Consider the following 27,662-nt stretch of genomic DNA (forward strand, 5'->3'; position numbering starts at 1 on the left):
TTTGTAATCTATGACAAACTACTTTATTCCTTCATCTTGTTAAGTTTGGCAGTCCATTATTTGTAGTGCCATTATTTGGCTCATAAGTTAATAACAATGGACGAGAAGTATCTTCCTAAACAAGTTCTGGTGTAATTATGCTCATGAATGAATATCTAAGGCCCTTAACTCCCAAAATATAATGTGCTTACCCTCACAGATCCCAAGTGCCTATGGCTCTTATTCCTTAACTTACAGCATCCCTCTAGTGATAATGGAAAAACAAAGGGACTACAGGTGGGTTGTATCACTTAGTAAGGCCAAGGTCTCAGGCCTCTTCTCTAGCCAGTCTTTGGGAGGGAAGAATAGATCATAAAGCTGGAGGTATCATGTTTGTGGAGTCTATAACATTACTGGCATTCTGGGTTCTACCGTAGGTACTTCTGTAATGCCCAGGATGCTGGTGGCTGTACTGTAAAATTATATCATCTGATACATTCAAAGTTAGGCTGTACAACTCATTTCTGTCAGATGCTCAAACTTTGGTGACATTGGCCTTGGGTGGCAAGGACGTATATAGTGAGGTAGGAAAAATAGGGTGTGTGTGAGATGCACCCTGGTGTGTGTGATATGAGGGAACGAAGCCTCCAACCGCCTCGGGGAAGTTCTGAATAATGTACATCTTCAGGGGAAGTCAAATGATTTAATTTTGTGACAGGAATTCCATAGTTGCAGTTTAACGACTCAGGAGATATAAGCATATAGTTTCACTCATTCTTTTAAATATTCGATTTTACTGATTTTTGATGTTTTTATTCTAGGACTCATTCTGCTTAAATAGCCTTGATGTGTATAAACTTCTTATTTCAAACTTAACACTGTTAACATCTGTGCTGCCCAAACTTCATAATGTGCTTCAAAGGTACCGTCCTTTCTCTCTTTTTCTGTCTCCAAATCCAGGAAAACATTACAAATATGTAGTCAACCATTTTATTTTAAAGGAGATAATTCAAAATATAAAAGTTATCAAAAAGCTGAATATTTACAATTATGTCATATGTTACTATTAACAGTACAGAGCATATAAGATGTAAGACTTTGAAGAGGAAATATACAAAGTATAATAAACAGCAATGTTATATGTCACATGTCACCATTTTGCCACTCTACAGAAGTTGAAAATGGTGACCTGGAGAGGTCACCTTTGTTTTTTTTTCTGTATCCAGGAAAGACCATCTTTAAATCCACCAGGGGTAGAAACACAGCCTCCTGTGGAAAAATGCTGTCTTTTCAGGAACGTCATACCTAGAAAGAACAAAAATCCCCATGTGCCTTTAGAAAGGTTTCAAGTAACGACTGGCATATAGTAATAAAACCAAGCATACTAAAGAATTTTTTGCTCATCTCTAGATGTGGAGCAGGATCACTACATTCAAGTTAGAAATCTTTAGTCTGTAGTGAGTACTGAGTTTCAGTCTTGGCCTTGCAACTGACTAAAATTGTGCGGGCAAGCTGTTGAACCTGTATTATAAAGTGAGGATGATAATAGTCATCTTACTGGGAAGAATGAGAAAATACAAGGTAAGTGCTCAGCAATCTGTAGAGAAAAAATTTTCCTGAAACTAAGAGTTCTTGTCTAAAAGGAGTTAGTGAGCCAAAGCTTCAACCAATATTCATTATATAATAAGATACTTATAGTGACTTTTTCAGCAGGTGGTACATAATCACAGCTCACTGAGGTATATCTGCAGGTAGCTATGATGCCATGGTCTAAGGCTCTACTTTGACGCAGGGATAGTGTTTGGGGAGAGTCTATGTAGGATTAATAAAAACACAGGCAAGGTTCTACTTTTGGAAATGGCACAGTTGTAAGTTAATCCTCCAACAAATAATATCATATTTTGTCCTGAGTTTCTATCTAACTGTTCAAAGGCATTTGGGAGCAGGCAGAAATTGGAGAAGTGTCAACTCTTGAAAGAAGAGAACTCCACTGGGTAACATTTTTATCTGGCTTTTCACCTGAGGGCAAGTCCATGGGGCACAGGATGACTAGAATTATGACAGTGAAGTCATAGTCTTACCAGCTTGAGGAGTCAGAGAATAGAGTTTATGGCTGCCAGAGCTACTGAAATATGAGGGAGAATATCCTCGAAAGGGGATTGCCTCAAAATCTACATATAAACTCCATGCAAGTCCTTCAACATTGCAGGCTTGGAGGAGACTCTTTTATGATGGACTTGAAGAAGCACAGTTCCATGTAGTAGGGAGCACCATTTGCCAGGAAGCTGAGGTGAGGGCTGCCTCTAGGACCTTAGGGCTTCAGTCCTCTGACCATAAAAAGTAGAATTCCAGCAACAATCAGAGAGGCTGGGTGAAGACTTTGAGCCTCAAATGAGATTGCACCTCCAACCAACTGCAGCCTTGTGAGACTCTGAACAGAAGACCCAACTAAGTGATGCCTATACTGCTGACCCACAGAAACTGTGAGATCGTTCTGGTTCAAGCTGGCAACGTAGGAAGCTCCTGAACTACTCCTCTCATGGATATAGTGAATCGACAGCTACCTACAGAACAATTCCCCCTGAAAAATCCAGAGACTAGCTGAGTGACTCCTACATATCAGGTGAGTGAGAAAAAACCCACATCAAAATGGGTAGAATAGGCTGAGATATAGTCTTGTCATGAACCCCATTCCCAGCATGGCAACACACCACTGGGAGGGAACTCACAACTCCAAGCTTCTTGAGGAATGAAGGGTTTGGGCCTCACATCTGGTGTCCTGACTTTTAAGATTTCCACCTGAGAGATGGGCTCCCAAAACATCTAGCTTTGAAAGCCAACGGACCTTGTAACCACAAGACCTACAAGGATATAGTGAATTAAGAAATAGTTCTAAATGGGATCATATAGACCCACTGTGGCTAATATCCCAGGGCCCTGCACACACAGGGCAGACTGAAATGCACCTAGTCTGTCCATGAAAGGCCTATTTGCTTATCTTAAAGTTACAAGCTTTGGCCTGAGGGGCCGATTTCTAATTTAACACACATCTAAGGGCCAACTGCAGTACTTTCTAGACACTGGAGACTAGCAGATGCCACCTTTATACTCTTCCTCTGCCTCAACCAAGATCTCTGGTATCTCCCAGAAAGGGGCTTGTGCAGAAGTTAGGCGCTTTGATTTTTGCAGCTGCCCCCCAGAGGACACCCCTTAACTGCCTGATTCTGGTGGTCAGTGGGGCTTGCTTTCCTAGGTCCCCCTGGATTGTAACAGAGAAACAGTTCTTAACCAGCCATCCCTCCAGGGCTCAACACAGAGGCAGCAGACAGAAACGCCCAGTCTTCCCATGAAAGAGTCCTTTTCACTTATCTTAATAGCTGTGGCCTAAGGGTCCAGGTTCCAATCAGCCTGCATCTAGGTGCTGACTGAGATCCTCCCATTTGGGACCCTGACAGATCTTGGCATACCCTCAAATACTGGGAGCCACTAAGAACAAAGAAGGCTGCTCAGACATAGGTTTGAGAGACAACCAAGAGCTAGGGCTGGGTTGAATGATAAGGCTCACTTACTACATGAGACCACTCCAAGACTGGGAAAGATGGCTGTTTTATCTAATGCATAGAAACCAACACAGAGTCAAGGAAAATGAAGAGACAGAGGAATATGTTCCAAATGAAAGAACAAGATAAAAACTTCAGAAAAAGACCTTGATGAAATGGAGATAAGTGATTTACCCAATAAAGAGTTCAAAGTAATGGTCATAAACTAGGTAGGAGAACAATGCATGAACAAAGTGAGAATTTCAACAAAGAGACACAAAATATAAGAAAGTACTCAACAGAAATCATAAAGTTGAAGAATACAATGGCTGAACTGAAAAAACACAATAGAGGGGTTCAATAGCAGATTAGATGAAGCAGAAGAAAGGATCAATAAACTTGAAGACAGGGCAGTGGAACCCATCCAATCAGAGCTGCAAAAATAAAAAATGACCAATATTTGCATTATAGGGGTCCCGAAGGAGAAGAGAGAGAGGGGCAGAAAACTAATTTGAAGAAATAATGGCTGAAAACTTCCCTAACTGGGTGAAAGAAACAGACATCCAGATCCAGGACGCCTAGAGAGTTCCAAATACGAAGAATCCAAAGATACCCACACCAAGGCACATTATAATTAAGTTGCCAAAAGTTAAAGACAAGGAGAGAATCTTAAAAGCAGTGAAAGAAAAACAACTTGTTACATACAAAGGAACCCTCAAGACTATCAGCAGATTTTTCAGCAAAAACTTTGCAGGCCAGAAGAGTGACATGATATACTCAGAAAAGTGCTGAAAGAGAAAAACTGCAAAGCTGTCCTTTAGAATTGAAGGAGAGAGAAAGTGTATTCTAGACAAGGAAGGCTAAAGGAGTTCATCACCACCAAACTGGCCTTACAAGATTTAAGGGGGGGCTGGCCCGGTGGCACAGCGGTTAAGTTTGCACATTCCGCTTCGGTGGCCCAGGGTTCACTGGTTCAGATCCCAGGTGTGGACATGGCACCACTTGGCAAGCCATGCTGTGGTAGGCGTCCCATATATAAAGTAGAGGAAGATGGGCATGGATGTTAGCTCAGGGCCAGTCTTCCTCAGCAAAAAGAGGAGGATTGGCAGCAGATGTTAGCTGAGGGCTAATCTTCTGCCAAAAAAAAAAAAAAAAATGTTAAAGGGACTTCTTTAAGCTGAAACCAAAGGGCATAAATTAATAACATATGAGAGTCTAATCTCAATGGGAAAGGCAAATATGTGGTTAAATTGAGAATAATGTAATGTCATAATGGTGGTGGGTTAATCACTTATAAATCTAGTATGAAAGTTAAAAGACAAAAGTAAAAACTATACAATAATTTATTAATGAATATATAAGATAAAAAGATGTAAACTGTAACATCAAAAACATAAAACATGGGAGGGGGAGACTAAAACCATAGAGCTTTAGAATATGTTGGAACTTAAGTTCTTCTCAACTTAAAATAGACTTATAAGATGTTTTATGTAAGCCTCATGGTATCCACAAAGCAAAAACCTATAGTAGATAACAGAAAACATCAACAAAGACTATAATGAGAGACAAAGGTCATTATATAATGATAAAAGGGTCAGTCCACAAGAGGATAAAACATTTATAAATATGCACCCATCATAGGATCACCTAAATATGTAAAGCAAATATTAACAGACCTAAAAGGAGAAACAGCAATACCATAATGGTAGGGGACTTCAGTAACCCACTTTGATCAATGGATAGATTATCCAGACAGAAAAATAAGGAAACATTGGACTTAAATGACATGTTAGACCAGATGGACTTAACAGACGTTTATAGAACATTCTATCCAAAAGTGGCAGAATACTGATTCTTCTCAAGTGCCCATGGAACATTCTCCAGGATAGATCATAGGTTAGGCCACAAAACAAGCCTTAATAAATTTAAGAAGACTGAAATCATATGAGGCATCTTTTTCTGACCACAATGGTATGAAACTAGAAGGCAATTATAAGAAGAAAACTGGAAGATTCACAAATATGTGGAAATTCAACAACATGCTACTGAACAACCAATGGGTCAAAGAGGAGATCAAAAGACAAATTAAAAAATACCTTGAGACAAATAAAATGAAAATACAATGTACCAAAACTTTATGAGATGCAGCAAAAGCAGTTCCAAGAGGGAAGCTCATGGTGATAAGCACCTACATTAAGAAACAAGAAAGATCTCAAAGAACTAGAAAAAGAAGAAAGACCTAACCCAAAGTTAGCATAAGGAAAGAAAGAAAAAAAGATCAGAGCAGAAGTCGATGAAAGAGACTACAAAGACAATAGATAAGATCAATGAAACCGAGAGCTGGTTTTTTCAAAAGATAAAACAAAATAGACAAACCTTTAGCTAGTTTCACCAAGAAAAAGAGAAGACTCCAAATCAGAAATGAAAAAGAGATGTTACAACTGGTACCACAGAAATACAAAGGATCATAAGAGACTACTATGAACTATACACCAACAGGTTGGACAACCTAGAACAAATGGATAAATTCCTAGAAACATACAACCTACCAAGACTGAATCATGAAGAAATAAAAAATCTGAACAGACCAATTACTAGTAAAGAGACTGAATCAGTAATCAAAAACCTCCTGACAAAAGTCCAGGACTAGATGGCTTCACTGGTGAATTCTACCATTTAAAGAAGAATGCCAGTCCTTCTCAAACTCTTCCAAAAAAACAAGATTAGAGAACACTTCCAAACTCATTTTACGAGGCCAGCATTACTCTGATACCAAAACTAGACAAGGACACTATAAGAAAGAAAATTAGAAAATTATAAGCCAATATCCCTGATGAATATGCATGCAAATATCCTCAACAAAATATTAGCATGCCTAATTCAACAATACATTATAATACATATAAATACATAAATACATACACCAAGCTCAAGTGGGATTTATTCCAGGGATGCAGGGATAGTTCACCCTCCACAAATGAATGTGATATATGACACTCACAAAATGAAGGATAAAATTCATATGATCATCTCAATAGATAACAGAAAAAGCATTTAACAAAATTCAACATCCATTCATGATAAAAACTTTCACCAAAGTAGGTGTAAAGGGAATGTACTTCAATGTAATAAAGGCCACATATGGCAAGCTCACAGCTATCATACTCAATGGTGAAAAGCTGAAAGCTTTTTCTCTAAGATCAGGAAGAAGACAAGAATGCCCTCTCTTTCACTTTTATTCAACGTTGTACTGGAAGTTCTAGCCAGAGCATTTAGGCAAGAAAAAGAAAGAAAAGGCATCCAATTTGGAAAGGAAGAAGTAAAACTCACTATTTGCAGATGACATGACGTTATATATAGAAAACCCTAAAGACTATCAAGAAACTGGTAGAACTAATAAGCAAATTTAGTAAAGCTCCAGGATACAAAATGAATATACAAAAATCTGTTGCGTTTCTATACACTAATAACAAACTATCAGAGAAATTAAGAAAACAGTCCCATTTACAATTGCATCAAAAAGAATAAAATACTTTGGAGTAAATTTAACCAAAGAGGTCAAATACCTGTATATTGAAAACTACAAGACATTAAGGAAAGAACTGAAGACAACAACAATAAATGGAAAGATATTTTGTGCCCGTGGACTAGAAGAATCAATATTGTTAAAGTGTCCATACTATCTAAAGCAATCCACAGATTCAGTGCAGTGCCTATCAAAATTCCAAAGGCATTTTTCACAGAAATGGAATAATCCTAAAGTCTGTATAGAACCACAGAAAACACTAAATAGCCAAAGCAATCTTGAGAAAGGAAAAAAAAAAGCTGGAGGCATCATACTCCCTGTTTTCAAACTATACCATAAAGCTATAGTAATTAAAACAGTATGGTATTTGCATAAAAACATGACACATAGATCAATCGAATAGAAGAGAACCTAGAAATAAACCCACACATGTATGGTCAATTAACTTATGACAAAGGAACCAAGAATATACAATGGGGAAAGGACAGTCACTGCAATAAATAGTGTTAGGAAAACTCGACAGCCACATGCACAAGAATGAAACTGGACCACTATCTTACAGCATACACAAAAATTAACTCAAAATGGATTAAAGACTTGAATGTAAGACCTGAAACCATGAAACTCCTAGAAGAAAACATGGGGGTAAGCTGCTTGACATAGGTCTTGGCAATGAATTTTTGTATCTCACACCAAAAGCAAAAGCAATAAATGCAAAAATAAACAAGTGGAACTACATCAAACTAAGAAGCTTCTGCACAGCAAAGGAAACCATCAACAAAACCAAAAGTCAGCCTACTGAATGAGAGGAAATATTCGCAAATCATGTAGCTGATAATAGGCTAATATCCAAAATACATAAAGAACTCATATAACTCAATAGCAAAAAAACAATCCAATTAAAAAGTAGGCAGAAGATCTGAATACACGTTTTTCCAAAGAAGACATACAGATGGCCAACAGGTAAATGAAAAGATGCTCAACATCATCACTCATTGGGGAAATGCAAATCAAAACCACAATGAGATATCACCTCACATGTTAGAATGCCTATCATCAAAAAGACAAGAAATAAGTGTTGGTGAGGATGTGGAGAAAATTGTGCATTGTTGTTGGGAATGTAAACTGGTACAACCACTATGGGAAACAGTATGGAGGCTCCTCAAAAAATTGAAAATAGAACTACCATATGATCCAGCAATCCCACTTCTGGGTATTTATCTGAGGGAAATGAAATCACTATCTTGAAAAGATAGCCACACCCCCATGTTCACTGCAGTATTATTTATAATTGCCAAGACTAGGAAACAAGCTAAGTGTCCACTGACACTGGATAAAGAATATGTGGCACACATATATATACATACACACATATAGATATATGTGCACAATAGAATATTATTCAGCCATAAAAAAGGTGGAAATCCTATCATTTGTGACAAAGTGGATGGACCTTGAGGGCATTATCCTAAGTGAAATAAGTCAAAGACAAATACTGTATTATCTCACTTATATGTGAAATCTAAAAAAAACCTTGAACTCATAGATTCAGAGAAGTTTGGTGGTTGCTAGAGGCTTGGAGCGAGGAGGGGGCAGAATGGGTGAAGGTAGTCAAAAGGTACAAACTTGCAGTTATAAATAAGTACTGGAGATGTAATATACAGCATGGGGACTGTAGTTAACAATACTATATTGCATATTTGAAAGTTGCTAAGATAGTAGATCTTAAAAGTTTTTATTAAAAATATTTGTAACTGTGGTGATGGATGTTAACTAAACTTATTGTGGTAATCATTTCACGATATATACATACATCACAAATCATCATGTTGTACATGTAAAACTAATACAATGTTATACATCAATTAAATCTCAATAAAAAATTGTGAGAAATGTGTATTGTTTTAAGATGCTAAATTTGTGATAGTTACACAGCATCAGAAAAATATACACATCACAATCATAATTTCAGTAAGCTTTTAAAATAGAATTTGACAAGCTGACTCTAAAATTTCATAGATGGACAGGGTTAATATTAGCCAAAATAATCTTGGAGAAAATGACAGAGTTGGAGGAGCCACAATACGTGACTTTAAGATATACGATAAAGTCACAGTTATCAAGACAGTGTGGTATTCAAATAGGGGCCAAACACATGAATGGAAGAGAAGAGAGGGTCCAGAAATAGACCCATACTTAAAACTCAATTGATTTTCAACAAACGCACCCAAACAGTTCAATGGAGAAAGGAACAACTTTTCAACAAATGGTGTTGAAAGACTGGATATCCACTTGAGGGGAAGAAAAAATCTCAACCCCTGCCTCACACTGTAAATAAAAATAATTTCGAGATGGATCACAGACCTAGAGTTTCTAGAAGAAAACATAGGAGAGTATGTTCCTGACTTGTGAGTAGGCAATAGTTTTTTAGACAGGACACAGAAAGTCATAAGTATAAAATAAAAAAATTGATAAATTTTTGATAAATTCATCAGAATCAAATTCTGCTCATCAAAAGACACCATTAAGAAAAAGAATCGGGGGGCTGGCCCCGTGGCCGAGTGGTTAAGTTTGCGCGCTCCGCTGCAGGCGGCCCAGTGTTTCGTTGGTTCGAATCCTGGGCGCGGACATGGCACTGCTCATCAAACCACGCTGAGGCAGCGTCCCACGTGCCACAACTAGAAGGACCCACAACGAAGAATATACAACTATGTACCTGGGGGCTTTGGGGAGAAAAAGGAAAAAAAAGAAAAAAAAAAAAAAAAAAAAAAAGAAAAAGAATCGGGAAGCCACAAAGTGCAAAATATATCTGACAAAAACTTGTATCTAGAATATATATATAAAGAACTTTTACAAATCAATAATAAAAAGCCAACAGCCCCGGAAGAAGAGGGGAAAGAAGAGTCTTTTCAACAAATGGTGCTGGGACATCTAGATAGCGACATGCAAAAGAAGGAAGTTAGGGCCCCACCTCATGTGATACACAAAAATTAAATGGATCAAAGACATAACTATAAGAGCAACAACTATAAAACTCTTAGAAACATAGGAATAAATTTTTGTGACCTTGGATTAGACAATGGTTTCTTAGATATGACACCAAAAGCACAAGCAACCAAGGAGAAAAATAAATAATTTGGACTTCATCAAAATAAAAACTTTTGTACAGCAAAGGATACTATTGAGAAAGCAAAAAAATACTACAGAATAGGAGAAGGTATTTGCAAATCATATATCTGATAAAGGAGTTGTATCTAGAATATATAAAGAATTCTGATAACTCGACAATAAAAAGATAAATTACCCAGTTAAAAAATGGGCAAAGGACTTCAACAGACAGTTCTCTAAAGAAGATATACAGCAAATGGCCAACAAGCACATGAAAAGATGCTCTACATCATTAGTCATTAGGGAAATGCAAATGCAAACCACAACGAGATACCAGTTCACACCTACTAGGAGGACTGTAGCCAAAAAGGCAGACACTGACAACTGTTGGTGAGGATGTGGGGAAGCTGGAACCCTCGAATGGAATGTAAGTTAGTGCAGGTGCCGTGGAAAGCAGTTTGGAGTGTCCAAGGACCAGCAAAAAGGCCAGTGGTGCTGCAGCATTAGTGAGCAGAGGCGGCCGCTGGGGCCAGCTCATATAGAGTCTTGCAGGCTCACTGTTTTGGTAAGTGCAATAAAAAGCCCCAGGAGGGTTTTGGAAGGGAACCAGATACACTGGAGGCAGACTAAGGGAACTTTCCCACAGACTGGGTGATGGGGTGACAATAAGGTGAATCACAAATAATGTCTAGGTTTCCATTCTGACCAACTGGTTGGATGGAGCTGTTAGAGAGGCAAGACAGAGCAGGTGGTGTGGGAAAACCTAGAGCTCCATTTTAACCAGGTTAAGTTAAGATGTGTCAAGAACTAATCTCACTTCTTCCTTTTGCTAAAGAATCTCCTGAGTTTTGGCAGAGATTTTGGCTTGCCAACTAGATAATACATTTCCCTGCCCCCCCTTTGCAGCATTTGTGGCCATATGAGTAACTTCTTGCCAATGGAACCAGAGTGGAAGGTGTATGTGCAGCTTCCATGCCACAAAAATGAGAATTGGAAACGAAAAGAAATGGGGATCTTTCAAATCTCTGGAAGCCAAAATTTTTTAGAGTGTATCCTCCTGAATTATAGAACTTAACTCCATTGTTATTAGCTGGCTCTACTTTTAACAGACTGATTAAAAAGAAGCCCATGTGAATTGATAAAATATGTTCTAGTTGGAAGCCATGATGCTGCTTGGCCAAATAATCTGTCACTACAGAGAATGTACAACCTGCATTTTAGCACTTTTTAAAAAAATACATCAAAGCTTTGTTGTTAGATTTGTTCAAATCTGACAAGTTACATGATGCAGAAGAAGGAGGCAGTGTGAGTACAAACGGTAAAGCTGTGTGTACTGTGTGGCCTCTCGTGCCCTGGGAAGGTGAGTGGGCAGTCTGGCACTTACCTGCTCGTGCCACTCACTGCTCCACCTCTGTTCGCAGGTACTGGGTACAGTCTGAGATTTTCTTCAGCTGAGCCAAGTTTAATCGTTCTGAGCACATAGGACATGTGCTTTCAGTGTTCAGCATGCTGTTTGGGGAGGGAAAGACAGAGTAGATTAAATATATAATATTCCTTTACCTTTGGGTTGTTCTAATGTGAAAAGCAATATTCCTGTCTACACCTCTTAATACATGTTCGTCATGCAGTGTAAGAATTAGGAATATTCAGTCTCATGCAAGATCCCCTTTCAGGATACTGTTCTCAAAGGTCACAGAAGGTTCTTCCAAGAAGACAGTTTGGTCTTTAGAGATGTTTAGGAACACGAACAGAAAGGCGATTTCAGAATAAAAGAGTGGCTGAATAAAAGGTCTATTTTTGGACAAATCTGTGTGACCTAGTGAAGCGACGCACACTTACATCTTAAATTCTGAGTACAGAGCAGGGAAGTCGCAGTGTGGACACACTGTCCAATCATCCTTCAACATATGTCGACCCTAGAAACAGTACATTTAAAGAGTAAAATTCATCTTTATTTTAAGAACTCCCACCATTATTCAATTATTATCATTGGATTACAGTTAGAAGCCAGACCTCTAACTTAGGAAATTATTGATAGTTCACATAGGTGGGCAAAACTGACGAGCAAGAGAGGGCATCCAAAAGACTAAAGCCAGATTTTCCTTTTCCGATTCATGCATAAAAGAATAGCCTTCAATTTTGTGAAATCGTTATGTACCTAAACTTATTTTCCTTTAAAATAAAGCTTAAATTTGTCTAGTGATTAACAAATAATATATTTTAAAGTTTCTTAATAATAAGTCTTAACATTAAAATTCTCAATAAAACCTGGCACTTATTAAGTGCTACAGCATGCCAGGTATTTATTGTACTAAGGCTTCATACATGTTCTCTCAACCTGAAGTTTATCTCAATAGACAGGGGTTGTTACGGGTGGACCTAGCAAGGTAAAGCAAATTGCACCAGGTTATACAGCCAGTAAGTGACAGAAAAAGGATTTAAGCCCAGGACCGTCTGATCCCCAAGCGTGCGCTATTCTGCCCCACAGCATCTTCTCGGTATCCACTTAGATTATTATATGCTTTGAATATAACTTTCAACATTGTTGACCCTGAAATCATATGCTAAATGTTGCAGGAAATTTAAGAGATAAAACTATTTCAGAAGTGAAGAAAATGTTGACACACATCAAGTATTCAAATGGGTTATATTTATATATACGCAAAGAAATGAAAATTATTATAAGGAAACTTACTGTTGCAATGCAATATGGGATGTTATTTTTACATTCAGGACAGAGGAGTTCACACTCTGGGAGAAGAAACTCGCAGAATGGACACGGGGTTGTGGCCTCTTCTGTCTCGGATGTATCGGGTCTCCTGTGAGGAAGAATCACGTCATTTAAAAACGCTTTCCTTTCCCTGTAAGATGGATAGCAGAGAGCAGGCGTATTTGGAAAACCAGGGACGTGTAACACACCTACTTCTTCACAGTCAGACTCCGAGACTAGAAATCCCTGCAAGCTCACCATCAGCCCGACTCCAGCTCAGGAAGGGGGAAGAGGAATCAGGATTGACCAGTGTAGCATTACATGGGCCACACCGGGGAGCTGGAGTTCACAGCACAGTAAATGGCAGCAAACGGGTGGGTCTTGCTGTCTCCTCTCTTCCTCTGCCATCGGAGTGGTGAACTTGCTGTTTCTCCTCTGTCTCTCCCCTTTGTGCACTGAAGTGGTAAAGGCTATCAGCGCCATCCAGTAGAACTTTTTGTGACTGGCAGTGTCCTGACTGTGTTCTCCAATACAGTAGCCATGAGCCACAGGAAGCTCTTGAGCACGTGAAATATGGATAGTGTGAGGAACTAAATTTTAAGTTTTGTTCAACTTTAATTAAATAGCCACAGGTGGCTAGCAGATACCGTATTAGACACAGCTCTAGAACACTCCTGTGTGGGAGACAGATCACAGCATCTCTTCTAAGCTAGCACCTAGGCCAGCGTGGCACTAAGTGTCAGGGTAAATGTGCTCTGGCCCTTTCTCCGCACCTCACCCTCCATGCTGGCAGGTATGTTGGGTCAGCCTGATTTGGTCTGAAGCTACTTAAGCTTATCAGCTTAAAAAAAAGGGATCTTCCATGTCGCCCTGGCCAGCTTAGAGTTCTCTGCCAGGAGCCCAGCTGACAACATGGTGGTATTTGCTTCCATTTGCCATTACTGGTGCAGGCATCTCCCTCGGCTGAGGTCTGGGTCGAGATTCAGGCACACCTGGGTCCCTTGGTCATAATGAGTCCCGCAGGTACCCCAAATGCCATCACTACTGTGAATAAGTGGTAGTATAGCATTACTGCATGATTGCAATTACTGTTTCCTTTTGTAAACATTAGTGCTACTTTTTCCTAGTTCTCCTTTAGAAAAGTAGGCTGCTTAACTGCTTTCTGAAGGGAGCACCTGCCTTACATGCCTTTGGAACTACACAGGGTTTGGAAATGAACTGTATTCTAGCAATCGGCTGTGTAATTATTATTATTACACTGAGAAATATTCACTTTTTGTCCCTCTGTGGCAGATGTTGCTTCCTATCTAATAGCCATTTTTTTCTTTCTTCCTTGCCAAAAGAACTTTGTTTTTACTCAGCAGTATGCTTGGCAGCTAGAGTGTGGCAGAGTACTGGCCAGTGAGATGTAAATGGAAGTCCTGGGGATGGTGTCCTTCCTAAATAAAAAGGCAAAGACCTTTTTGTCTTTTAATTTCCTTACTTCTTCCTGCCTTGCACGAGGACGTGATGTCTGGAGTTGTGGCAGACAACCACAACTGTGCAACCATGAGGAGGAAACTCCCATGCTCTGGATGGCTGAGCTGGACGACAGATGGATCTGTCCTTGGTGGCATCAGGACCCAGCGGCACCAGCCTTGGACCATGATGCCTTGTATATGAGTCAAGTTATTCCTGAATCGTTCAAGCCATTGTTGGGTTTTCTACTGTTGGTAGCTGAATACAATCCCAATTGCTACCCCCTATCCATTTTCTTAGTGAATCTGCACATTAGCAGCCACATTTTGAAAAATACATTTGCGAAACGTGATAGTAGAAATAGCTGTCACTGCCTACCTCACCATTGCCTCAATCTTCTTTTTGTATTTGGCGTCTACTTTGTTGCGGTACTCGGGCCTCATCAGCATAGCTGCAAAGCTGAAAGCAGAGTTCTTCAGGCCTGCTCTGTGACACTCGATCACAGTGGACGTCAGGATTGGCACAATGTCTGCAATACAAACGGGAGAGCAGAAGGCACATCGCCTCTACCGGCGTGAATCTGTCCCTGTTTAGCAGGAAAACAGGATCACACCTCTTTACATTTCTCTAACAACCAGATAAGAGCTGTTTAATGAGGAAGGGGCACAGCAGGGCAGTCAAGCTAACTACTCATCAAAGTGTCTTTCCCCTGATGATGCTGTGCTTCGCCTTGTGACACCAGGACCTGCACTCCCTTTTGCATGGATCCCTCCACACCTCTGAGATACATGTTTGCATTTGACAGGACTGCTGATGAATGAGTAAGGGAGATTAATAACTTTATGCACTAACCTCTCTGCATGCATCTAATTATTTCTTCTGGACAGAAACCCAGAAGTTGAATTACTGGTTCAAAGAACATGACCTTTAAAAAAATTCTCAGCATAAATTGCCAAATTGCTTTCTAGAAAGGTCATACCAATGGCCATTCCCACCAGCAGTTGTGAGAGTGTCTTGCACCCTTTGCCAGCACGATATACAATTATTTGAAAGTCTTTTTCATGTAACAGAAAGGAATACATTTAGAGAACAGGGGTTGGTGAATTATGACCCATGGGCTAAATCTGGCCTTCTGAATGTTTTTGTATGGCCCATGAGCTAAGAATAGTTTTTACATTTTTAAATGGTTGGAAAAAACCAAACGAAGAATAGTATTTTATGACATGTGAAAATTATATGAGGTTCACATTTCAGTGTCCAAAAAAATAAAGTTCTGTTGGAGCACAGCCATGCTTATTCATTTATGTCCTGTTTATGCCAAAATGGCAGAGTTGAATAGTTGGAACAGAGACCATATGGCCCCAAAGACCAAAACATTTGACATCTGGCCCTTTACAGAAAAAATCTGCTGACTCCTGTCAGAGAATGTGACAAAATCTATTCACTGAATAATGTTATAACAACATGTAGAATACTGGAACCTTTATCAGAGGAAATGGCCTATAGTGGTTGAGAATAGAGTCAGACTTTTATTAGCTGTCGATGTGATCTTGGGCAAGTGTTACTTCTCTTCTTTTGCTCCTATTTGCTTATCTGTAAAATAGGGAAAATAATAATGGTAACCAAGTGTGCAGTCTTGAGACTGTTATCCTTAGAAAGACTTGCTTGAAAGGTTGGTCCTTGGCTGGCATTTGGCATTTTGGGAGATTTCTCACTATTTCCAGAACTGATGAGAGTGGCTCTCTGTGCCTAACTCTGTACAAACAATGTGGTTTACGCTGAACATCTGCTTTCTGGGAGTGTGGAAATTTGGTACATGCCAAGCAGGGGGTGCCTATGTGTCCAGCCCCCAGTACAACCCCTGGCACTGAGTCTCTCACAAGCTTCCCCCGGTAGATATCATTTTACGGGTGTTGTCCCACAGCTCACTGCTGGAGGGGTTAAGTGGTGTGACTCCACTTCGAGGGGACTCTTGGGAGCTTAACGTCTGGTCGCCTCCAGACTTTGCCTCATGTGCCTTTTCCCTTTGCCGGTCTTGCTTTGTATCTTTTTGCTGTGACAAATATTAGCCTTGAGCACTGCCGTATGTTGAGTTGTGTGAGTCCTCCTAGTGAATTATCAAACCTGGGGGTGGTCTTGGGGACCCCCGTTATACCACCTCATGGGGTTGGTGTAAGGATTAATGTGTTAATAAATGTAGAGAGCTTAGAACAGTGGCCGATCAAGTTATTGAGTACAGATTTGATAATGCTGTACTCGGGCAGAAATGTGGATTATAAGCTCTTCTCAGACAGTACTTACGTGATGGAAATTTGCTAATGTTGTTTGCCACCCGAATAAGCATACGTGCCCCTTTCATATGATCTCCATTTTTAACATGAATCTGAAATAAATGACATATTTTACTCTTCTTAGAGACGTTGATTAACTCTAATTCATGCTTTATTCCCCCAAATAAACTTGATTGTGACCCTGAACAGGATTGTCACAAGATCCTTGCAGCCTTACTTGGCTAATGCCGCTTGGGATTTCTCTTTATTTCTCCTCTGTCAGCAGCTGCTGCCTGGCACTTGGTCTCACTGGCCTCACCCCGACTCTACATCCTGCTTTTTACTTTGCCCTAAACCACTTGACATGAGTTCAAATCCCTGGTCCATCTCTTACTGGCCATTATTGGGGACTAATAATACCAACCTTGCTAAGTTGTTGTGAGACCTGAAGGGTGAGTCAGGCAGAAAGGGAGAGGATTCCTTGCTCAGGAAGAGGGCACTTGCCTGTGGTGAGGCAAAGGGGTGGCGATGGCTGGTGGGGCCTGAGATTGGGCAAGTACAAGGTGGGTGTGACACAAGGAGGGGGTGCACTTAGGATGAGATGAGGTGGCAGAGTCTGCATGGTCAGGCCATGTCCGCACCGCAGTCACCCAGGTAACAGGAGGTGGCCCACACGGCGGGGCAGTGGGGATGGAGAGAGGCAGGCAAACTAGGAGTGAGAACTGATATTTGGTGACTCCCAGGCGTCAGGTCTGAGCATGATGGATGATGGTATAATTTACTGAGCACTGCGACATAATTAGTAAAAATTAACTGAATCTAAAGAAGGGGAAGGGAAGGCCTGGCTGCTTGTCCTCCCTCACCCTCCGCTGACTCCCAGGGCCTCAGACTGCCCAGCTCAGCCATCCGCACCCAAAGGTCCCAAGCTGTCCTTCAGCTAAAGTCCCTGTCCCAGCTCTGGGGAGGAAGCATCTATCAAAGCCGAGCCTCCATTTCCCCTGAAACATGGATGACTCTAGTCTTTTGGGTCCAAGATACCTGTGACATTTTTACATCGATTTGTTCTTACTTGATAGGGTCTGATAGTTTCCCTTCTGATATCACAAGCAGATAAAAATTTTAGAAAATCTTGAAAATGTTTGGTGCTCACATAAGAGATGGGAGCAGAGGGGAAAAGTCACAAAGGTGCTGGCTCTTCAGCGGGAGGGGAGGAGGACGTCTGGTCCAGTGGAAGTAAGGGGCTGGAGGAAAAGAAAAAGACTCGAGAAGCATCCCCATGGCTTATTGGGGTAGAAAGCCCTGGTCCCGGAGGGCCTCTCACAGGACTCCTTACTTCTGCTCCTCATCTTCCACCAACTTGTTTCTACCCCCCCCCGCACTCCTAAAGGCCCCACTTTGCTGGATTCCTTGCCTTCAGCACATTGGCACCACCACTCACGTCTGAGGCTGAGACAGACCCCCCTCCCCCTTTCTGTTCCTTTCTGTCTGACAGGAGTCCTCGCGCTGCTCTGAAGGGAAATGTACTCCTGGAGCTTGCAAGTGGGAATTCTAAACTTTCCCTTACAATCAGTGTTCCCGACCTGTGCAGCCGAAGGTGGCAGCCACTGGCCACATTTGGCCGTTTAAATTTAAAAATTAAAATTATATAAAATAAAAAACTTAATCAGTTGCATTGGCTGTATTTCAAGTGCTCCATAGCCAGGCTAGTGGCTGCCATACTGGGAAGCACAGATACCGAACACTTCTGTCACTGCAGAGACTTCTACTGGACACAGTGTTACCATAGACGTAATTAGGCTCTAAATCACTCATAACGTGACTACTTTATTTTAGGTACTTTCAAAGTTACATAAGCTCTTGTGGACTGGCCTGAAAACCAATCTATTACCGTTAATATGAGAAGACAGATTTTGATACAAATGAAAATTTAGAAAAATACATAAGTTGGAGACTGCCTGTATCTTACAAAGATATGAGGGTATACTTAAATATACATAAGCATTTATCCATCATATAATGTTTATATAAATTGTACATACAAGTATTTGAGATTTGTATGCTCTGTTTTGTTTTTTATTGAAAATTACTGGTAAAAAAGCAGAATCGACAACTGGACATAAATATAATCTTAATGTGGTAAAAAAGTAATAAAAGGGTGCACACATGTATTTATAGAAGTAGAGAGGACACAACACAGTGTTAACAAGTGTTATATCGGGGTGATGCACGTAAAGGGGGAATTACCTTTTTCATTGTACTTTTTGATATTCTTTAAATATTCTCAGTGAATATGTATTATTTTTATATTCAGAAGAAAACTAAATACTATTAAAAATGGTAGAATTGTATAAAATCCACTATCTTAGAATTAATAAACTAGTAAGCTCTGGTTAAATAAAAATGTTTTAAGTAAATATTTTTTGTGTGTGACCAGGTAATACATTTATATGCTTCAAAATCAAAATAACATAAAATGTATACATGGAGAACCCTGCTCGCCCACTTAGTCCCTCCCACCCTGATCGGGGTTTGGCGCTGTGCCCCCTCTGCCTCACACCTTGTTCCCTTTAGGAAACTACTTTTGCTAGTTTTTGGAGTCTGTTTCTAATCTTGCAATGAATATATATTCATTCTAATTTTTGCCTTTTTGTACACAAAAGGCAGCATATTGTATAATTGTTTTGTATCTTGCTTTTTTCACTTAACAATATAGAGATCTAGGAAATCGCTCTAATCCAGTGGAGAGGGGACCAGAGAGATCCCTATGGGTGTAAGCACACCTGGCAGGTATGTCCCAAGTCACTCCAAGAGCCTCACCTTCACTAGTATATAACTGTGCAGAATCATGAGGTTGGTGGCCATCTCAGCGGGAATTTTGATCTTCTGGGATTTAAGTTCTGCATACATACTGAAGAGAACGTCGTGTGCATTCCGATAGTTTCCTTGAAAAAAGGTGGTAAAATGACATTATTGCAAAAGATGAATGCTAGGGACTTTCTATGGCCCTCATTTTATTTTATTTTTATTATTTATTTTTGGTGAGGAAGATTGGCCCTGAGCTAACATCTGTTGCCAATCTTCCTCTTTTTGCTTGAGGAAGATTGTTGCTGAGCTAAAATCTATGCTACTCTTCCTCTATTTTGTATGTGGGATGCCGCCACAGCGTGGCTTGATGAGTGGTGTGTAGGTCCACGCCCGGGATCTGAACCTGTGAACCCCAGGCCGCTGAAGCAAAGCACACAAACTTAACCACTATGCCACCAGGCTGGCCCAAGCCCTCATTTTACGAATGGCTTTTGTTAATCATGTTATTAGCAATATCTTAATAATTTCTTACAAAAAGTAACTTAGTAGTTTTTCCTATTGTAATTGATGATACTAACATCCAGCCAGTCCCTCAGGAAGAAAATGGGGGCATCCTAGATGTCTCACTCTTCGTTGGGGCATCCACTTGGCCCCAAAGTTCAATGGGTCATCGAGTTCTGAGTCTGCCTTCTTAAGTGTCTCAAATTTAGCCCTTCTCCCTGAGGCCCACTGCCAGTGCTTGTCATCATCTCTCTCTGTGGTAATGTATAATCAGAATTCCTTCTGAGCTTCATCTGCCTGCATTCTGAGGCCCCAACCCTCAAGGCCTACAGCATAACCCTCCCAAGGCCTAGGGATCAAGTGCAAATTCCTGAGCGAGGACTTCAGTTCTTCAGGATCTGCCTGCCTACCTTTCCAACCTTATCTTTGCCCTTCCCCTCCTGCGCAGTCATGGTCAATGCCTCAGTGTCCCTGGCTCCTCCTTACATGCTGTTACTCTTCCCCGAACACCCCTTGCTCCCTCATCTCCTGCTGTCTCATCCTTTAAGAAATTAAGCTTTGAAACCCTTTGAAGCTTTCAGGTCTTCTCTCATCTCCATCCTCCAACTTCCCCCACCCCAACCCTCAGGATGAGGTGGATCCCCTTTCCTGGTGCCCTTTTAATGTATTTCTCTTTCTTTTCTGGCACTTATCACCATGAATTTACTTTCTGTCTCTCCCATCGAATCATGAATCCTTGAGGATGGAACTGTGGCTCAGTTCTCTGAATCCTGAGCTCCTAGCAGTTATCTGACTGACACAGGTAAACATAGACTGAATAAAGAATGACTTCTTTAATTCCATGTTTTCCAAAATTGTGTTCCATATTTATGAACATTAAAAGAATCAGCTTGCAAAAATTAGTGAACATATCAGACTAATGCTATGACTTATTCAATAAATATTTACTAAGCATATAAGTGAACAGAACCAATCTGGAGATTCTATAAATAGCTCCTGCATACTATAAAGAACTAGGTCAATAATAACACCACATCGTCTTTCATCGTCTAGTATCTTTTATATTGTTAAGGCCAAATACATGGGATGGAAAGAAAGTGTTGTGAGAGTGCAGGAGGGGGCTGTGGGCTGGAGAGGCAGAGATGTCATCCTAGAGACAGAAACTGTGAGGCCGGGAAGGAGCAGAGGAAATAGCTCCTAACAAGAGAAGGCCTGAGAGGAGTTAATCTATATCCCCTGTGGGGGTGAATTATTTTACTTCTCTGAAACCTAGAAACGGTCATCCCTGGTCTTCTGGGTTCAAAGCCAGCCTAGAATTAGAAAGCCATGGGCAGAGAAGGGTTTGGGAGCTTGATTCTACTACTTGTTTGGGGAGAAAAACATGAATGTTAGGGACCTACCTGCAGACTGCTCTTCTCTGGCAATTATAATGGCAGTCCGGGCGGCTTCTCGGTACCGCTTCAGGGCCATGTACAAGCGGAACAGGTACTTGGCATCCTGACATACAAATCGTTAGAGAAACATCACTTTCTTCATTAGCTTAGGGGAGAAACACCTAAAATTTTGCATTTCAGTTAGAATCACACTTACTTTCCAGTAAGTGAGGATTGACAGTGTTTTAAAAAACCCAATGAATAAAGAATTTATCAAGTATTTAGTCAGAGTTTAATATGTGCCAGGTAATATTCTAAGTACTTGAGAAATATTAACTCACTTAAATCCTCATACCCTCCCTGTGAGGAAGGCACGATTATACACTAATTTCATTGATGAGAAACTGAAACACACCAGGAACTCTCCAGAGCCAGGATTTGAACCACAGCGATCAGGTTTCAGAGTCTATTCCTAACTCCACTCCATCGAGTTCTCTCAGATGTGCTTGAAACGGAAATGCATTCTTATACAGAGACCCAACTTTGCAAAATTTCAACAGTTTTTACAGTTACATAAATTTCTCGGGCCTATAAAATTTTCTTTGGCCTTTGACCATTTCTCATTCCTATTCTCTTTAAATCTAGACAGTTTCCCACACTGTTGATGTGATGCTGGTTTCTTGATTATTAGACTAAGTGGACATAGGCGAGGCAGTTTGGAGCAGTCTAAGGGCCAGTGCCCTTTGGCAGGTTAACTTGGCCTTCCTGGGACTCGGGGTCTTTATCTCGGGGATCAGGATCACTACGATCCTCTCCAGCTATGACAGTCTAGTGCCTTTTCTCCAAATCAGTTACTTGAGTTCCTTCACAAGCAGATTCCCTTAAACACCCAAGCACTCGGGAAGAAAAAGCTCTGGGGGCGTTCTCAAAGGAGTCTGTCCTCATTAGGACTGAGAGAAGACCAACTTCTGCACAAACTTCAAGAAAGTCACATATTTTGAAGATACATTCTTAATGATTTATTTCTACTTTATATTTATAGTGAGTTACTTTTATGTTAAATGTGGTTTCTATTAATTCCCATAATTTTTGAAATATGAACCAGGTACACTGATTTTTCGGGATTAATGCTCACTCATAGTTCTAATAATCACTTTTCATAGTTCCTGGAATAAATAAAACTCTATAACATTTGAGAAAAATTGCGGGTGGTGAGGTGTGTTATCTAGAGAGGTGTGGCTATTTCACAGGTGGCAGTACCGATTTCAAAGGGTGAATGTACACAATATCCTCTGAAATTCAGGGTCTGTCCAGATGACCCAAGACCACCTTCAGAGAAAAAATTTTATAAATCTATGATGCAAAAGCCATAATAGGTAAAAACACAGCAGAATAAAGTCAAATCATAACTCTGATACTTAAGAATGCAAGTGAGGAACGCATTGTGAGCACCTTAGGCATGCCATCGTTCTCCCCCATCAGGTGGCCTATCAGCTGATTGGTCAGCAGCTCATCTTTGGCCTGACCGACCTGTTAGGAAGAGACAGAAACAGTAAATTCAGCCTCTTAAACCCACAACGAGGAGGGAAAAGGACAAATAAGTCTTCTGTTAAGGAAATGGAATTTAAAAATCTATTAAAATACCTGTAGTCAAGTGCCGGGAACATGAAAACTCAGGGTCTTGCTTCATTCATGTGTAGAGTCTCCATTAATAAAAATCCATCTTTAGAAGCTATAGCTTTCATAAGTTGCTATATCAAAATACTGTATATTTTTTACACGCAGAGAGAATATACTGCTTGGACATTTCAATAAAAACTTGCTTAAGGTAAGTGACTAGAACACCTAGAGAATAACTTCGGGCACAGGAATTGGGCCTATACAACAGTATGCTGCTGAGGACCTCTTCTCCAGCCACTCCTTAAGGAAATGCACGTGCACGTGGCTACATATAATCTGAAGTAGAAAGAGCATGGCCATAGGAGCCCAGAAGAGGGCAGGCAGCTGGAAATGTGAGTGGGTTCTGGAGAGGGCCTTGGCTTGAGGAGCTAGATTTGAAAGTCCATCTCCATAAACATCAGAGTTAAATTACTGACGTGTTGGGTGGCATTGATCAGGAAAATGTAAGTACCAAATTGGAGGATGGAAATTTTTAGTTTTAGTTAGTAGGAATAATTACTGATATGATTAGGAGGCTTAAGAGCCTTGTGTCTATAAAAAAAAGGTGAGCCAGGAACACAACTGGAACTCAACCAAAAGGAACAAACACTGAACAGCGTGGCACTGTCCTCTTGTCATATTAATGATCTAGTGAGAAAAGCCCCTGGAAAATGGAGGAAACTGTCCTTAGGGACAGAGCAACACATCGCCCAGCTTGCTACACCTTGGGGGAAAGTGTAAGGAGAAGTTTGGAAGTTTTCTGTGCAGTAAAGAAGGATGAGATCAGCACACTTAAGCATAAAAGAGATTGTGGTGAGAACCGTGGGGTGGAGACGCTCTTCAGGCTGCAGAATTTCTACACACTTCACTGCCCGTGGTAGGCATCAGTGCAAGAAAGCTAAGCTTTTACAAATCTCTTGCCTCTGCTCCTGCCACCACTATAAGGAAAAGAAATGGCAGAGTTCATCATCTTGATGGCTTCTATGGATAGCTGTGGGTGAATAAGCCAATATGGAGAAATGGTTAAAGCAAGGGCTCTGGGGTCAGCCTGCCCGAGGCCAAAAAGATCACCTGTGTGGTCTTGAGCAGGTTACGCTTGGGACCTCAATGAGGATAAAGATAATACCTAACTCACAGAATTATTGTAAGGGTGAAATAAGTCAATATACATACAGGGCTTGGACCGGAGCTAGGCAGACGATGTTGCCAGATACAGAAAATAAAAATACAGGGCTCCCAGTTAAATTGGCATTTCAGAGAGCTGAGCACTCCCAAAGGGTTGGGATAGACGAGCAGGGCAGCCAGTAGGGAAGAGATGTGGCCACTCAGAATTGAGGTTAAAAGAAGGGTGGAGACAGAATGCTGAGGAACACTTACAATTAAGGGTAGAGGAGCCAGTGAAGAAGGCCGAGAAGGGACTCACTGAGAAGCAGCTGGAGAACCAGAAGCAGCAGTGTTCTGAGGGAGTAAAAATTTCAAGAGAGATGTAGGAAAATAGTGTAAGATGCTGCCGTAAAATGCAGGAGGGTGAAGGCTGAGAAGAGACTTGGGTATTTAGCAAGCAAGAGAGATCAGTGGGGACCTTTTAGAGGTTTACGGAGTAGTGAAGGCCAAAGCTGACTGCAAAGAGATAAGGAAGGCCCCCAAGACAGCTAACGGATACTGTGCAGCCGCACCTATCCTGTCCGTATCGTGGGTTCACGCAGGTAATGATTCCCAACTAGGGGGCTATTACTACCTCCCTCCCCTCAACACACACACCAAGAAGGTATTTCAGAATCTGGATGTGTAGAGGAGGGGGTTGGGGATGGGTGAAGTATGAACATTTTTAAGATGTTCTCAAATAACTAAGGCAGATGCCTTCTGGTTGGGAATAAGCAGGTGAAAATGCGCAGGTCATGAGAAAATGTAAGTTACAAGTAAGGTGATTTTTTTTTCAGGGGAAGGAGTCTCACGGTAGAAAAGAAAGAAAGGAATGGAGGATTGGGAAGGAAACTTATGTCACCTATATGGTGCTTTCACTGAGCTGGGGGGTCAATGTGTTCAGATCAACAAACATTTACTGAGTGTCCACAATGTGCCGAACACTTGATAAAGAGATGAATCCCTGACCTTGAGGCACTATTAATCTGGAGGGCATTAGCTGTAATGGTAAGTGAGGTTCAAAGCACTTGCAGGGTTCTAAGGAGGGTGAAATTTCATCCAGAGGACAGTTCAGGAAAAGCTTCACAGGAAGTGGCATGTGAAGTGGGTCTTGTGTGTTGGGTAGGAGTGTGAGAGGCAGATAGAAGTGTGAAAGGCAGAGGTGGAGGGAGGATGTTCGAGGGGTAGGTCATGGCAAGAGCGAAGGAACAAAGCAAGGGGAGCTCTGACCTATTCAGGTGACAGTGGCCAGTTTAGCTGTGGCACAGGGCATGACCTAAAGAAGTCTAACTGGCAGTTTGGTTGGAAAGAAGACTTAGGTTAGTCCTAACTCTATTACTTTCTACTTGGGTGCCTTTTGGTTAGTCCTTTCACCTTCTGGGACCTCAGTTTCCTCATTAGTGAAATGGAGGTTAGACTGGATCACCTCCAGGGATGTCTAAGATTCTGTGATCCAGGAAGGATAGCTTGGGAAGAAATTGTGAGGCAATGGCGAGTCACCAAAGGTTTTGCAGCTAGAGAATAAAATGATTCAAAACTAGACTTGAGAAAGAGTGTCAGGTAGTGAGGTTCAGAAGGAACTTGTCTGAGGGAAGTAATCCCAGTAATGGATAACAAATACAAATATGTGGGTTTTATATGACCTTAATAAAATTTAACAAAATATATAGAACTGGAGGTAGATACTGTGGAATTAAAGATAAAAGGAGAGAAATTTGATATCTGCACAGGGACTTCTACTATAGTTTTGTCTGATTTGATGGATTCCTTCAACTCTTCTGAGAAATGCTCCTACCTCCACTTCAACCGTGGGGTTCTAGTGGGACTTCCATGTCTTAGAGGAGCCCCTCGCCATGACCATAAGCGTCGTCTAGGGGTGGGAATTTGACCCAATTTGCCCAGGCACGACAGTTCACCCTTGTGGCCACCAGTAGACTGATCCTGGAATGGACACCTGAACCAACCAAATCAGAGCCCTTCTGGAATTAGGAATTTGGGACTAGAGTCTCGTCCCTCTTTGGTAGGAAAGAGGGGAGAAGCACTCTTGGGAGCTGCTGGCAGTCTTGATTCCAGCTTCCTGGAGGAAGTAGGCCTTAGAAAATGCTGTGCAGATGTAGAGAAAAGCAGAAAATAAGAGGCTATTTTTATAATAGCATTTTGTGAATGGCCAGAGAATAATTTCCACTCTTTAATAATTCCCTGCAGCTTCAAATTCAGGTAATTTTAGAAAACGAATACTAATATTTATGTCACAATAAAAATGTCAGCATTCTTACTGAAAAGGCTTAGGAATAGTGATCAACTCTGTAGCAGTGACTATTCCTAGCAACCAGATTGTGGTCTCTAAATAACACTTCTTACTAAGAGGAACTGGAACTCCTTAAAGAAATGGCTGATTCCAGGACTGGGGCAAGAAATGGAATCTATAATATCTTGTTGTACCTCAGAGCAAGGAAGATATCAAAGATTAATAGGATTGTGTCAAAAGGAAGTAATAGTCAATATAAAAGGACAATTTGGGAATCAAAAATAATATCAACTGCAATAGATTGAAATACATCAAATATGCTAAAAATCTATGAGGTCTAATGATATTAAAAACAAAAGCACCTCATTGATCACTTTTGGAGAATGTCAGGGAGCCAACTCATTATTCTGAAAACTAGTAAATAAAAGGGGAATAAAATCAAGTATTTATCCTGCTTTTCCTACCCTACTTTCCTTTTGTTCAGGGTAACCAAATAGCTGATGTGGAATTCAAAAGTAATGACAAAAATTAGTCTGTCACCATTTTGCAATTGCTAATAAAATAATGGATCTGGGTAATAAACATTAATGGCTGCTGAAATCATTAGGTGAAAGGTTGATGGGAAACCTCATAATGGATGGATCAGGCTGACTACACTCACACCCAATAATCAATCTTAACATCATAAAAAGAGAGATAATAAAAAATTATGGGCTGTTATGAACTGAATGTTTATGTCCCCCTGAAATTCATATGTCGAAGCCCCAACCCCCAATGTGATGGTATTTGGAGATGGGGCCTTTGGGAGGTGATTAGGGTTAGATCAGCTCATGAGGTTGGGGCCCGCCTGGTAGGATTAGCCATTTTATAAGAGGAGGAAGTGAGAGAGATCTCTCCCTCTCTCTTCGTCTGCAAGCACTGAGGAAAGGCCATGTGAGAACACAGTGAAAAGGTGGTTATCTGCAAGCCAAGAAGAGCGCCCTCACCAGGAATCAAATTGGCTGGCCCCTAGATCTTAGATTTATCAGCCTCCAGAACTGTCAGAAGTAAATGTCTGTTGTTTAAGCCACCCAGTCTGTAGTATTTGCTATGGCAGCCTGAGCTGACTAAGACATACTGATATGATGAGATAGGAAGTACACGGCCTCATCTATGAGTTTTTCCAAAAATATCAAATCTATGTCTAATCAAGTATCTAGATTTAATTACTAGCTAGTGGGAAATACAGGAGGTAGAGAAACAAGTTAAATTATACCACAAGGATGCAATCAGCTAAATCTATATGCCAGAAATTCCTCAGGACAAATAACTTGGTTTCTTAACAAATAAATAGCAAGGGGGTA

The 27,662-nt window shown here is 40.7% G+C and overlaps 1 protein-coding gene across 2 annotated transcripts in view; it reads right to left on the reverse strand.

Moving 5' to 3' along the window:
* Positions 1-955: 955 nt before the first annotated feature.
* WDR19 (WD repeat domain 19) overlaps positions 956-27,662 on the reverse strand; it is a 92,235-nt gene continuing 65,528 nt past the window's right edge. For both annotated transcript variants that reach the window (XM_008520684.2, XM_070615128.1), the window contains 9 exons: positions 22,722-22,799; positions 21,297-21,393; positions 19,408-19,532; positions 16,622-16,703; positions 14,699-14,849; positions 12,848-12,971; positions 11,992-12,068; positions 11,537-11,661; positions 956-1,284 (listed from right to left, as the gene is read on the reverse strand). In XM_008520684.2, coding sequence (XP_008518906.1) covers positions 11,550-11,661; positions 11,992-12,068; positions 12,848-12,971; positions 14,699-14,849; positions 16,622-16,703; positions 19,408-19,532; positions 21,297-21,393; positions 22,722-22,799 — 846 coding nt within the window. In that variant the 3' untranslated portion in view covers positions 956-1,284; positions 11,537-11,549. The remainder of the gene's footprint in view (positions 1,285-11,536; positions 11,662-11,991; positions 12,069-12,847; positions 12,972-14,698; positions 14,850-16,621; positions 16,704-19,407; positions 19,533-21,296; positions 21,394-22,721; positions 22,800-27,662) is intronic.

The sequence above is a fragment of the Equus przewalskii genome, chromosome 3, assembly GCF_037783145.1.
Source record: "Equus przewalskii isolate Varuska chromosome 3, EquPr2, whole genome shotgun sequence".
Taxonomy (NCBI): domain Eukaryota; kingdom Metazoa; phylum Chordata; class Mammalia; order Perissodactyla; family Equidae; genus Equus; species Equus przewalskii.